This window comes from Anoplophora glabripennis, unplaced genomic scaffold, assembly GCF_000390285.2.
Source record: "Anoplophora glabripennis isolate ALB-LARVAE unplaced genomic scaffold, Agla_2.0 scaffold261, whole genome shotgun sequence".
Classification (NCBI taxonomy): Eukaryota; Metazoa; Arthropoda; class Insecta; order Coleoptera; family Cerambycidae; genus Anoplophora; species Anoplophora glabripennis.
Window position 1 is genome coordinate 54,901 of NW_019417113.1, and position 14,835 is coordinate 69,735.

At 34.7% G+C, this 14,835-nt stretch overlaps 1 protein-coding gene across 1 annotated transcript in view; it reads right to left on the reverse strand.

The window, feature by feature from the left end:
- Positions 1 to 14,835, reverse strand: part of LOC108907045 (arrestin homolog) — a gene marked incomplete at its 3' end in the record, with an annotated part of 132,797 nt that overhangs the window by 48,852 nt on the left and 69,110 nt on the right. The window contains exon 3 of the mRNA XM_018710559.2: positions 1,111 to 1,275. Coding sequence (XP_018566075.1) covers positions 1,111 to 1,275 — 165 coding nt within the window. The remainder of the gene's footprint in view (positions 1 to 1,110; positions 1,276 to 14,835) is intronic.

The window sequence follows — 14,835 nt, forward strand, 5'->3', positions numbered from 1 at the left end:
ATACAAATGGCGAATATTGGAACGCTCCAGAAGTGTATTTGTATATCCGCTAGTATATCCGCTAGCCCAAATCGTCGCGGCTACATCTTATTCGTTCTTTCTCAGCTTACGCATTTCTGCCTAAGACAGACATGCAATCTTTATGTCGATCTCTACGTCATCAGTATATGCACAGAAGTTATACAAATTTAGGAAAGAGACGTTATAAAGTAATAGGACAAAAGTAAAACATTATACATTAATAATCCTAACTTAAGACTTAATTATTTATAGTTGATTGCATAACCATTATTCGCAATAACTTTAGCACACCTTCTGGGCATGGATAAGATCAACTTTTGGATAACGTTTTCTGGTATACTTTGCCAAATTTCAATTATATTATTCCGTAAAGCTTCTTTGTTTCTGAATGTTTCTGTTCTTATTCTCCTTTCTACTAACTCCCACAAGTTCTTAATGGGATTTAAGTTAGGTGATTGTGATGGCCAATCCTAAACTCGTACATTATTGCCACGAAATCAATCTTTCACAAGCTGTGAGCTATGCTTGGGATCATTGTCCTGCTGAAATATGAATTTCAGAGGAATTTCCCACGCTGCATATGGCATCATAACGTTCTGAAGGATATCTCTATAATTAATAATAATAATTCCATCAATGAAATGAATAGGAATTATTAATAAGTGTTGCTTTATTTTTGTCCACATAAATTAGCTCACTTAAGACAAAAACTGTATAACAACAAAACTGAACTGTCAAACCCAATGAACTGTCAAACCCAATTGAATGACAGTAGCCTACTACGTACATTTTCCACATAAATGTGGCTTTACCAATAGTGTACATTATACAAAGAGTGTCAAATGAATAAATAAAATAAAGCAAATAATAATTATTGTTATATCATTTTTATTTATCAGGCTAAAACTTTTGTTATAGTATTTTGAGCAGCCCGACAAAACACCCCGAGCTGTTATACAATACAGTATTATTGATTCCGCCACGGATTAATATAACGCCGTTAAATTCTGTATAGATTAATAAAAAACAAAATTTCACGTGCGCCCTTCCCCAAAGCTCTCCCCCGTGCTGTACGAATGCTCGACTTACCGGAAAGTGAGGGTGACCTGGCCATAGACCTTCCTGTTTTCGACGAACTCCGGATCGACGAGCAGGACGCCCTGCAATCTATCGATTCCGCCGCTCGATACCACCAAGTCTCGGGAACTCAAATACAGCGTCAGCTTCTGGTTCGGTGAGGCCTTCTTGAATACCCTGCAAAAAAAAGACGGTGATATTAAATTCGGCGCACCGTAGCAAGTTTAAAGAGAAATTCACTCTTATCGCTCTCCCGAAATGTCATCGGCGTCGCTACCCTTCAAAGAGGAAGTATATTTTTTGTAAATTGTGTTTTATTTGCTTAGGGATTGGAACTGTCGCGAAATATCAATTTTCTACTTGAAATTGGTGTCTGGGATGTGCCACCTTTCACTTTATTGGTTTGTGGCCTGAACTGAAACTGAACTTGTAAATCATTTCTGCAATATACAAGGTGTTCAGGAATGATCGAAGCCCACGTGGCCGGGATTGATTGTCAACCAAAATTACACTACATGCAATGATTGAAAGGTAATTTACTAAAGACAGAGAATGGTCCAGTGAAGTACATATTACATTTCTGTGCAAACTTTGAACTTTAATCCGCTAAATATATATTTCTAGTTTAATGACCCAGAAAATTAAGTGAATTCGTCAATAATGCAAATGTTATTGTTAAGATATGTTAATGTATATTAAAATTGTATTTCAAATCAGGCGAATACAGTGGGGAGTGGTTGACAGTTAAAATGTGATTTTAACTCAAAAAATCGATCACTAGTGTCGATCGATGATATCACGCATTATCATGTAATAAAGGCCAATTCCTTTCTGCGCGATATTCTGGCCGAATACGGCGAATAGACTCTTTTAGTGTAACGTCACATATTTAGGCAACACGCAACCAATTGTCATCGTTGAAATTGTACAGACCGAATCTGACCCTTGTGTACTATTTACATAGATACTAAAAAAATGAATAACTTCAAATTAATTTATTTTTACAAGGATTTGGAAGTATTTAAGAACAACCAACACGTGTTTCATAAAATAGATACACTATTATGCTTAAAACTAACAAAAAATGATTTAAAAGAATATTCCTAAATTTAAATAAAGTAAAAATTTTACATTAGCCGTGTTATTCCTAATGCTCATTCTCGGAAAGAATAGCCGTACACACAGGTGAGCTCTTGTTGATATGTTATCGCTGTCATCATTTTCTCTTGTTTTGTTTAATCTTAGCATTTTCTAGTTCTACTAAGTATTGTTATTGTTTTCCTTGGTATTGTACTGTATCAGTGTGTTTATCGAGTGTTTTTTCTTCAAGTGGTTTATTATAGACGTACTCTTAACCATAACCAAACTTTCCTTGAATGATATCCTGTTGCGAAGCTACTTCACTTACATCAAATTATTTTTAAAACGCATGCTCAGTAAAATTGATATAATTTTAATTTATTAATTACTATAAAAGTCAATATTGTTCTATAAATTTAAATATATAAATTCTTATTAGGCCCGGTACTTTGAGTCTCGGTTAAAGCTTGATTAACAGATCATGCGATTAGACTCTACATATACCTATTTATTTTATAATCACAGTCTAATCGCCTGATTAGTTAATCAAACCTTAACTGAAACCCAAAGTACCGAGCCTTAGTATGTCACTTGGGGTTAGAAACGTCTTAAATATTTCTAATATTGCCAGAATATCGCAATATTTAAGGTCATGACAAAGAAGCAATTTTTTGACACTTATGTCCAAAGTACATAAGGTCAAAAATCGATCTAGTAAAAATATTGAGAAATTCTTCATGACAATGTCCACTATGGGGTTGCCTATTATTTGGCGTATGTGACGTCATTACTAAGAAGGTCTATACTATGCACCAAACGCTTCAAAACGCAGAGATAGAATTGTGCAATGGTTGGGCCCGGTGAAACAAACTGTTCATGGACAATGTCCTTGGAATCATAAAAACAAATCAATATTGTCTTCACTTGTGACTACTCCAAACTAGATTTTTAGGTTTTGGCTCGTCTGGCACCTTCCACTCGGCACTTTGCCGCTTGGTTTCTGGATCGTTAGTCAACTTGTGCGAAACAAACCGTGCACATACTTTTCGGTAGCCCAAATGCGATAAATTGATGTTTTTGAGAAGCTTCCAACTCCATGAAGTTCAATGAAGATTTTGGCCGATCTTTCGATGGAATCTGCGGTGATCACCATAAGCTTGGTCATGAAATTTTGACAATACATCACTGAAGGATCTACCTTTTCGATGCATGTAATTGCCAATAGATGGCCTCACTAGAAATACCCATTTGTGGAAAGTCCTGTTTACTTTGAAACGCACCTTGTATAAAAACCGAGGTTAAACCGTTGAAAACAGAAGAGTACAGGATCGATATATTTGAAAGCGACTGAAAAGAATTAAATTTTTAAAGCTATGTTATACTTGCAGCGGTTGTCACACAAAATGTAGGCTAAAAGCATTGTGGGTGAGACATAACAAAGTGTATTTTATTACATCTTAATTGGTCTCTGCTACTAGAGTTTATTGGCAGAGAGGGACCTACTAATGTACAGGTGGTATTAAAGCAAGACCATTGTAGGCACAACAAAGTTTTAACAAATTATATTGTGGGAAATAATAACCCTGTAGACTAATGCCCTAATCAACAATGAATTAAAGTTGTAATATCTAGTAAATAACTGTCATAAATGCCTACGAATGATTTTGATACTTATTTATAGACATAGTGTGAGTTCGGATAAGACATAACAACAAGTTGAAACCGGTATATATCTGATGGTTCTATTGATGAATCATCTTATTGTTAGCTATTTACTAGATATCGTGGGACTAATTTAAGGCTGATAGATGCATTAGTCCCCAGGGTAGTTGTTTCTTACAATAACATTTGTAAAAAAAATAACGTATACGTTCACATTGTACGGTGTTATCTGGTATTTTTTTAGAAACAGGCTTTTCTTTTGAAGCTGCTTGAAAGAAATGTTTTGTAACTTTTTCTATTAAACTTTTTTATATTTACAATTGTTTTCAAGTTATTTTGTTGCAAACATTTCGACTCACTGTAAAAAAATGTATTTCAAAATGCATAAACTGTTTCTTCAGAAAATATTATTTTTAATTTAGAAACAGAGCGCAACACAAAAAAGTGGGCTGGGCTAGGTCAAGATTAGGTCATTACTTCAATTAAGTCGCACTGCCCTATTTAGATGGCAATATTGAAACCCTTTCAGGATTTGAATGACAATTTTATTCGAATTAAAAGGAACAGCCGTTAATTTAATTCGTTCACGTTTAGAATTGCCAAACTGGAGTTTAATTAACGTTTTAATATCTTGCAGACAAAGTTTCGGGTTGTTTGTTCCAAGATTTAACTTGAAGAATAATCCAATTCAGAATAAAATTTAGTATCAAATAGAATTAAATTTATAACTTTAATTCTAATCCTAACCAGCATTATACAATTATCAGATATAGCTTTTATTAAGAATAATCATATTTAAAAGAATTATGGCAGCGAAATTTTTTAAAATACAATTTACAACACGATATTTATTCTTAAGCGGCAGTAAATCTCACACTTAGCGCCATAAATTTAACCTGATTTATCACCTCCAAGCTTTCACGTTAATAACTTTTTTATTAGGTGTTTAGAATTCGCGATTAACAATAAAAAAAATTACGTCCCACTTTCATTATAAAGTACAATTTTTCGGAGCTCGTAAAATATAAATCTTACAGCTAAAATGTTCACGCACAGAGGGATCATTTCACGTTTCAGTAATTTCGACAACAAGGCGGATAACACGCTCTCTTCGCGCCTGTTAACAATCGTCGTTCCTTTTTAGTCATGTACGCACTGGTGTTCAGTCCTTCTTAGAAATTCGTCGATGGAATGTTTAAAAACGAAAAAAGTATACAAAGCCAATCGGACATACCATGGGCGCCGTTGCAAGATTTGAATTGTGCTCCGAAGAGTTGGCAGCATTGTGCAGAATTACATGTTGTAGTAAACGCGTTAGACAAATGATGCTTTGTACGACGGATTAACGAGTGAAGATTCTGAAAATTAATTACAAGTACAACTACAAGTTTTCGGAGAGTGTGTAGCTGAGACTGTGCGCAAATTACCTGGAATTTTCGGTAGAAGAAACGCCCCGAATGAAACAAATTGTGTTCTAACTATCTTTCTGGGACGCGAGTATGTAAAAAGTCAGAAACAGTTCAAGAAACATGCACCGTAGTGTATGAAAACCGTGTTTGCAGGCGTATGTAACGTAACGTCATCTAATATACAGAGTGTCCCATAAGCACATGATCAGGTACTGCGACATTCTTTGGCTCAAATGAAGACGATCTGACCTAACCTCCATTAAGAAAAAATGTCTGGCTCCTCCGCTATTGATTGCACAGCCCCACAAAAAAAAGTATCGGATCTGGTATTCAGACCCATGTATTTCTATGTTTTTTTTTGCTGAATCCGAATCTGCTTTCAAAATTGGCCCAACGAGTCTGAGTTTTCGGGAAAATTAAAAAAACAGGTCAAAATTCACAAAAAACGTCATTTACGATCGACGAAAGCTATAAAAAGTCAAATTATTCTACCAGCTCACTAGACGTATGATTTTTCACTCGTTTAATTCCAATTTATCATCATAGAGTCAGACAAGCTGGTCCACTTTCATTCAAAAACAGAAAATAGATTAAAAACGCCATTTTCATGGCATAATTCGTGTTGCAAAGTTCTGGATCCATCTTTTTATCCATCCACCCATTTATGAATTCATACATCTTTCTATCATCCACCTGTACCACCTATAAAACCCACCCATCCACCCATCTATCCATCGACTTTTTGTGCTGAGAGATGAGATAACAGCCTAGAAGATTAAGAATGCAATAAAACTTGTAGAATACTCTACTTTCTAAACAAAAGAAAACGATATCTACAAATCATTCTTATTTTTGTTGCTATAACGTGTTCTCTTTTCTTCAAAGGATCTATGCAAAGGGTTACGCTGTCGTTTAGTCCCTGTATTTTTCGTTTGTCTTTTTAAGAACCAACATAAATCGGCCATCATGTTGTGATCCCATCTTCCTTGATATCGCTATTCTATAACCTTCATATCCTGATGAGATCGTTCGCCTTGTTCTTCGCTATAATCTCTACGATTTTCAGGAAACCAATCCAGATGTGATAAAGGAAGTGCAACTTGTAGTCCATCAAACAACCCAGGTCTTGGAAGTCTTTTATCAGTTTTAATACAATTTCTTCGTATTTAGGACTCTTGTTGTTTCCTAAAAAATTTGTCGTTATAACTTTGAAACTAGTCCAAGCACTCTTCTCAACGCTATTCATTGTAGTGAAAAATGTTGCATCCTTGAACAATGTCCGAATCTGAAGTCCATCAAATACACCTTCTTTCAATTTCGCCTCAGAAATATTCGAAAATTTTCACCCTTTGTATATGTAGGGCGAAAACTTGTTGGTTGTTAAAAAGAGAAAAGAAAAATAAAACGAATAAACGAAAACGTAACCCTTTGCATAGAACTTTTGAAGAAAAGAGAATACGTTATAGCAACAAAAATAAGAATGACTTATAGATATCGTTTTCTTTTGTTTAGAAAGTAGAGTATTCTACAAGTCTTATTACATTCTCAATCTTCTAGGCTGTTATCTCATCTCTCAGCACAAAAAGTATATGGATGGGTGGGTTTTATAGGTGGTACAGGTGGATGAATAAATATGTGTATTCATGCATGAACGACTGGATAGAAAGATGTAACACGAATTATGCCATGAAAATGGCGTTTTTTGATTTTGATTTATTTTGATCTATTTTCTGTCTTTGAATGAAATTGGACCAGCTTGTCTGACTCTAACTAAACGAGTGAAAAATCATACGTCTAGTGAGCTGGTAGAATAATTTGACTTTTTATAGCTTTCGTCGATCGTAAATGACGTTTTTTGTGAATTTTGACCTGTTTTTTTAATTTTCCCGAAAACTCAGACCCGTTGGGCCAAATCTGAAGGCAGATTCGGATTCAGCGGAAAAAAATACACCCTTCCGGGTGTCCGTATGTCATGCCGCGCCGCTTGAATGGCGAAAATTATCTCAATATTTTTAATAATACTTTTCCGGTTCTAATGGAATATGTCCCTCTCGATCTTCCTGCTCAGATGTGGTTCATACACTATGGTACTCCTCCGTACTTTAGTGCAGATGTAACTGCACATTTTAATAATACTTTTTAAAGTAGTAAATTTAGTATTCCGTCTCTTGAAAACCTGCATTGGTTTCAATAAGGCATTTTCAAATAAAACGTAGATTAATCTACAGTGTACGAGAGCAAGCAAATAACCACATTGAAATTGGCTTGATTACTGCATTGTAAACAGTTGATCAGCTAATTAAGTGGGACAATGCAGGATCGGACAAAATCTCGCGTAATAATTCTTGATTAATTTCCTGGACCACATGACAGTTTAGACCACACGAGTTGTAGTATCAGTAGTAGTATAAAATCCAGATACTTGGTATTTCAGCTGAACTTTTATTTTTTTTGGCAAGTGAGATCAAATCATATGACCATAACTTCAAAATTGTAGAGAGCTTTAGCACTTATTGTTTGAAAAACTTTTTTAGTAGGCAATAGCTGATTCTGGATAATACGTTTTAATAATTCTCGAAAGTTCTCTGCTTTGTACTTCAATAGGGCAATATTATATTCAACATGAAGTTTTCCACTTTTACGTTTTTCACTTACTTACGCAACTGACAAACGTTTTTATTGTACGAATTGTTAAATAAAGTATGAAAATATCATTGAGATAACCACGGCAGAACAATATTTTTATAAAATGTATAAAACATCAAAGACACAACACATGAGTAATTTTAATTCACTTGTCAGTTTACCTACTTTAAAAGAAATGACTGATTCGTGTTTTCATTACGTAAATTACGCAATATTTCTTATGGCAGTAATAAAATATATGATGAATTATGCGAAATGTTCTTTTAATTTTAAGGGTTGCCAAAATAATGAGTATCACAAGATATCACTCAAAAAATATTGAAATAACAGAAATATTTACATATGAAGTTAAAGAGTGTTTTGAAGCTAGTATTGCAATTCGCAGTATCACAAGAATAGTGGGATGGGGCGTGATCCAGAATGTTGTAGCGCTTTGACTCGCTGGATCCGAATTTAAAGTCAAAACTCCCGGAAGAAACTGCTGTAGAAAGTGGTTTTCGAAATTTCAAACTAACTTCTGTAGCTTCATAACCTAATAACTTTGTAAACCCATAACCCCTCTAATAGCATAATCCCATAACCCGGGATGTGCTAGGATGTTGATCTACGACATTTTCAGGGAATATGGATATCATATATCAGGAGTTTGATACTGCGTGACTGAGAGTTGGCAGGCTTCTCCATGATCCTAACCCCGTATAATCGTACAATTATGAACCTGAGGAACTGAGTTTACAATCTTGTTGTAACTCCGCAATCCCTTAACGTGAGATATGCAAGTTTCTGTATATTCATGATCTAGGGCATACAGTTACTCACGGTTTTTCTCTTGTAACAAAAGCTAGGACGCGTGGTAGTTTATTTGTTAGTTCTCGGAACGGATGGACCAACTCAGACAGTAAAATATTTCAGTCAACAATAATTATTATTGAAAGGTTAAGGGTTTTCAAGTAGGTTTAACGTCGCCATAAAGTCGTTGAAACACTAGTGCCTTTTGTCACCGGAAGTAATAAATTTGCAAAGCTGTCCTTCGGAGAAGGCCTCATGAAATGTTTTTGAACGAACAAGTTGACTTAGACCATCGTGTCGGGGTCATGTGTTAGGCATCTGGGAGCGTCGGTTTAGCCCATGATGAAGGGAAAAATCGATATTTCTAATAATCCGCGAAATACATTCGAAAAGAGGTAGGAATTCCAGGATATTTAAATAAGTTAGAATCTTGTGAGGTAAATAATAATAGATCAAATAGTTGGTATTTAGGCGGATTTTCCAAGCTATAAGAATAGATTAAATGAGATTGACTAATCCGTTCCGTGTCTATACGGAGTCAGATGAGGAAAGTGTAGGGTTACTTGTAAGTTTAGTTTAGTCACAAAATTATCCATACAATTGTAAATTCACATTAACATGGTGTAGTTAAGCCATTTCAGTCCCCGATATTCAGGGATCCCGCCAATAAGATAAGAACTGAAACTTGTGTACCCAAGAAATGGGCGTGTCGAAGCGAGGTGTCGATTTCAGGAGAGATCTACGAAACAGCAGTTTCTCCTTGGATTCCACACTGGCAGTTTTCTTAATTTTAGAGTCTGGGGTTAATTTAATAATGGTTACCCATTATTAAATTATTTTCAAATTTTGCTATGAATTCGCGTTGGGTTTTCTGAACCTCGGATTGCGTTATCGCATGTAAATTCATTAATAATGTTTCCAATCCGTTGTGTCTTCGTTGTTTTGTGTGTTCGATTAGTTTTTATTGTTATTAAAAACCTTCCTCGAAGTTTTGGTGTTTTCTTGCTCTTCCAAATTAAGTGTCCATCGAATGAGAATGGAACCCCCTGTACAACCAACACCTGGATTATACTCTTCGTGAGCGACGTACGGTGTCTAAAATTCATTCTCTGAACGTACAACATTTCTAAGTTCCCACGTATTAATTAAAGTAAATGATAATTATAAACTCCTTTTCGAGAAGTAAATGGTAAACTCTTTTGCAAGTTAATATCGTTATGATACTAGTCATAATGGTTAAATGGTTAAATAAAGAAATAGCCCCTCAGGCAGTGACTGACAGTTTTTCAATTCCTGACTACTCAATTCGGTTTGAAATCTCGAAAACCGCGTTCTAGAGGAGTTTCTTGATGTTAGGATCAAGACACGAACCAATCCGGATATTCTGACTTTAGATTCGGATTCAGCGGCTCTAAACACTATGACATACACTGGTCTGATCATAAACCTAGCCCACTTATTTTGTGGTGCTTTGTTAGTATTCATACATTCATACCACCTTGCGGAATTAATTCAGTGCTTACTGTCATTTCTAACGTTGTCACTCTTTGACATTTTAATGGTCACTTTTGTTCTAAGATGATCCAAACTTCTTACAAATCTGTTTACAGATTCCTAAGTTGTGACAAAAAATATTTTTCAAAACCTCAACGCCCTCTATCTTGAAATCTAAGCCTCCAGTGGCAAAAGTTTATAAAAGAAGGTGTACAGGGTGTCTGGTAAGTACATGGCATATTCTCGGTAATGTATAGGGTATATGTATATGTATATGTCTAAATAACCCTAGTTTGTCATAAAAGAAAATTCCAAGTGCGCCTTAAAGGAGATACAGCCTACCAAAGGGGTACCTAGCAATTTACCTTTTAGGCTCTTTAGAATCGACGTATAATTTAATGAAATTTTAATAATTTATGTAGGTCATAAACGCTCAAAAAACCATACTACAGTAGATGTTTTACACTTTCAGGTAAGTCGGGAACGAACTTGCCATCACAAACGTTGAGCCAAACTTTTGACAGGTGTCATTTTATAGAGCTGAAAACTGAATTTTTAAATACTTTTGTTTCGATAACATTAGCCGTATTCGAAAAAAATAAATTATCAAGAATTGCTAAAGATTTTTTTCTTCTATTCGATGGAATTTTCTATACAACTTTCAACTTGGGTATTATTTTTTCACACCCTTGCCGTTTTGTTTTCAAATTCGTATAAAAAACGGTATCATTTATAAAATACATTTCCACTATAACTATTTTCACATAAGGCGATTAATCAAAACGACTCTCGAAAAAGAGACTCAATGCAACTAAAACGAGTACGACACTATTATTTTTTTATGGGTTATCCGTCTACTACAGCTTTCTGATAAACTGCTCGTTTTATAAGGCTCTAGGGGAATGTCAAACATAACTTTATGCCAGTCCTTAATGCCAGGACGAGTTATGAGTTCTGGTGCACAATTTTATTGATGCTCCTTAGAGCTATAACTCCGTCAGACATCCCTGAAACCGTTTAGTTTTATTAACACTGAAACGCTACACTAAAATGCGTCTTTAGCGTAAGGTTCAGTAACATATAAATTTTACGTCATCATTAATTATAAACTAAAAACATTTTATGTTTAATTAAACTCCCTTTTTACGTAATATATTAAAGCATTACTCAAAAAGGACTTATTTAAATCGAGTTCGCGTGATCATCCTGCACTTGAAAGTTCTGACAATTGGAATAAAGCAAATAGTTTCGTTGGAGTGCGTAGAATTCAATTTCAATTTACGTGACTGAACCAAATAAATTGAGAAAGTTTATTGATTAATTCTACCGAAATTGTGTATAACGGAAAGGGTGATATAAAAATACATTAGAGAAGTAGGTCAGCTGAATTTAGGTCAAATTTAAATTAATGTTCCGTCTATACAGAACGGGGAAAGTAAATATATTTTTTATTAAAGTGTGGCTCCGTCGAGCTTGTGAGTGGTCACTTTCCCTTGGAAAATAAAACATTAATTATTTCATAAAAAGATTGGGATGACAGAGCATCATTAAGCTTCAAAGTTCTTGAACAAAATAATCCTTCAACGATTAGAGCACCTCTCCTATTTCAGTGCCACTACGTTGTAGTGTAATAGTAACGTAGTATTGTAAACATAATAATGTTCATTTTACTTATTCCAATAAAGCAAACAATTATCACACGCTTGATAAGCACTTGGTTACGAGTCTGTTGACGAAACGGATCAAATGGCAATACAAATACAGAATCGGGCTTTACATCGTATATTTTTCGTTTCGTGCGCATCATTCGTGGTTTAATTTTGTTGCGGTTCCATGTTATTTTGGATTCATTAAATATATCTAGCAAGGATTCGACTGATAAAATGACTGGCGCAAATACCCTAGATAGATTGACGTAGACTGTAATTTATTATTTTTTTAATATATATTTGTAAAGATATATTTTTATATACCATATATTTCGTATATACAGCATAAAAGAGAATCAATTTGAGAAAGTTCTGAATTATGTTGATTTTCAAGACATTTTATCCGATATAAATTTAAATTTATTATTTTGATTCAATGCCAGGAACGCCCAGAAATTCGAACTGAGACACGATACTTAACATCTAGAAGTTAACAGATGAATCGCCCGAAATCGGCGAGAATGAAAACAACCGAGAATTTGCGGAGCCACCCCAAACTGTGATCGGACGTCGATTCTGGGATCCTTCAGATCAATAACCAGAACATAATCTCTGGCCACTGTGAGTACATAATCCGAATTCAAGCGTATTCATTGTCTTTCGACTCCTTAAAGGCACCCTTGCTTATTTATAGAAACATAAGTCTCTAGGCTAAACCAAAAATTTCACATGATAGGTCCAAGAAAACCTGTAAAACTAAATACAGTCCCGGTAATGCTGCTGATTACGAGAATTTCAGTGAAAATGAAAACACGACAATATGACTAATTGACCATAATATTAATATTAAATCAAAGCGCCCTTCAGAAATTTGGCGAGAGTGAGAGAGAATAGTTAATTCTTATGTCCAATTTTTTGTAGTAAAAAAAATATGTTTACGTTTACAATATTGTTACCCATAACATTAAATAAGAAATACTTATTTTATCACCCATAGTTTATTTTAGATTTTATTAATTTTATTTAGTGTAATAATATCTGTACTTTTCATGCGACTTATGTTATCCGTAATATTTTTGTCTCCTGATCACAAATTCGGTGTTAGAATTGAGCTATCACAGCACAGGAATTTCCTAACCTCAAAAAACAGGTCAAAAATTCACGAAAAAGTGCTAGGAAAAATACAAAATTTTTTTTTCTATATTCAAATGTTCATTTATATGGTTAAGGCCCCGCCGAACGTAAATCCGCGGTCAGAATTGACGGTTCTTTTTCTAACCTCAAAAAAAAGGGGCCGCTAAAGTCAGATATCACGAATTTTCAAAAAAATAACAGATTAGCGCTAAATTTGGTATACGGGGGTTTTCGAGGTCGCTGATTACGGATCTGAGGTCAATTTTGCGAAATTCAAGACGGCGGGTCCAAGATGGCCCACCAAATTTTCAAAAAATTACACATTCAAGCAAAATTTGGTATACGAAGGTTTTCGGGGTCACTGATCACGAATCCGAAATCAGATTTACAAAATTCGTTTTTAAAAATTTAAACAATTACCTATGTACTTTATTACCTGAAATTAGGCAGAAAATCCGTGAATAGATCTTTTACAAAAAGAAGAAGATATAGCCGAAAAAAGAAGGTTAAGGGTACTCAGGTTATAAAATAAACAAAAATATTACAAAATGAATTTCGCAATTCTGACGTCGAATTCGTGATCAGTAGAGTTCGGGACTCGGTCGGATGATCATAACCGTCACGTCGACCTTTCGCTACAGCGCATCGTACGAAACGGTAATAACGACAGTTATTGGCTTTTGCTTTGCGTTTACGTGTTTTAATATTCTAATAATGTTGAACACATCAAGGAGTAAAAAATCACATTTCGCTGATAAAGTACGAACATTTATTTATTTTTATTTATACCCACCTGTTTATTTATTTGTTTATGATGACCACGCCTATGACTAGCCGACGAAAACCCCGAACTTTACTGACCAGCAACCCCGAAAACCCTCGTATACCAAATCTGGTGCGAATCTATTTCTTGAAAATTTGGTCGGCTATCTTGGATCCGCCATATTGAATTTTGCAAAACTGACCTCAAATTCGTAATCAGCGACCCCGAAAACCCCCGTACACCAAATTTGGCGCGAATGTGTTATTTTTGAAAAATTGGTCGGTCATCTTGGATCCGCCATCTTGAATTTTGCAAAAGATCTGTGATCAGCGACCTCGAAAACCCCCGTATACAACATTTGGTGCGAATCTGTTATTTTTTGAAAATACTTGATATCTGACCTTATATAATTGACCCGTTTTTTTTTGAGGTTAGAAAAATAACCATCAATTCTAACCGCGAATTCACGTTCGGCGGAGTCTTAACCATATAAATGAACATTTGAATATAGAAAAAAAATTTTTTTATTTTTCCTAGCACTTTTTCGTGAATTTTTGCTATTTTTGACCTGTTTTTTGAGGTTAGAAAATTCCTGTGATGTGATAGCTCAATTTTGACAACGGATTCGTGATCAGGAGGCACAAATACTACGGACAACATGTCGCATGAAAAGTACAGACAACTTTTTTTGTGTGTGGCTGTGTATCAATTGTTAAGTCAGTAATAATCTATATTAATATAAATTTAAGTCAACATGACTGTTCGAATTTTGCTTCAACAAATGTGTACCCTATCCATCAAAGGATTATAGAATCATTCAAGGGACTGCCGGTATACCCGGGAAGGATTTGCAAGACCTACCCTCAAAAAAAAAATCATGCAGTATTATTTCATGAATTACTTTTTATCGTTACAAGTAAGTAATCGTATGAATTCTAAAAAAAAGTTTATATTTGAATCAATCAATTTACAATAATTACAAAAAATACATATATTGCAGGAATAGTGAGTATAGTGTAGCATTGTATTAAAAAATATACTTGAGAACAAAATCGTTTCCTCCGTGTATTTTCTAATTATCAACTGAAAATACAACGTAATCCAAACTAGA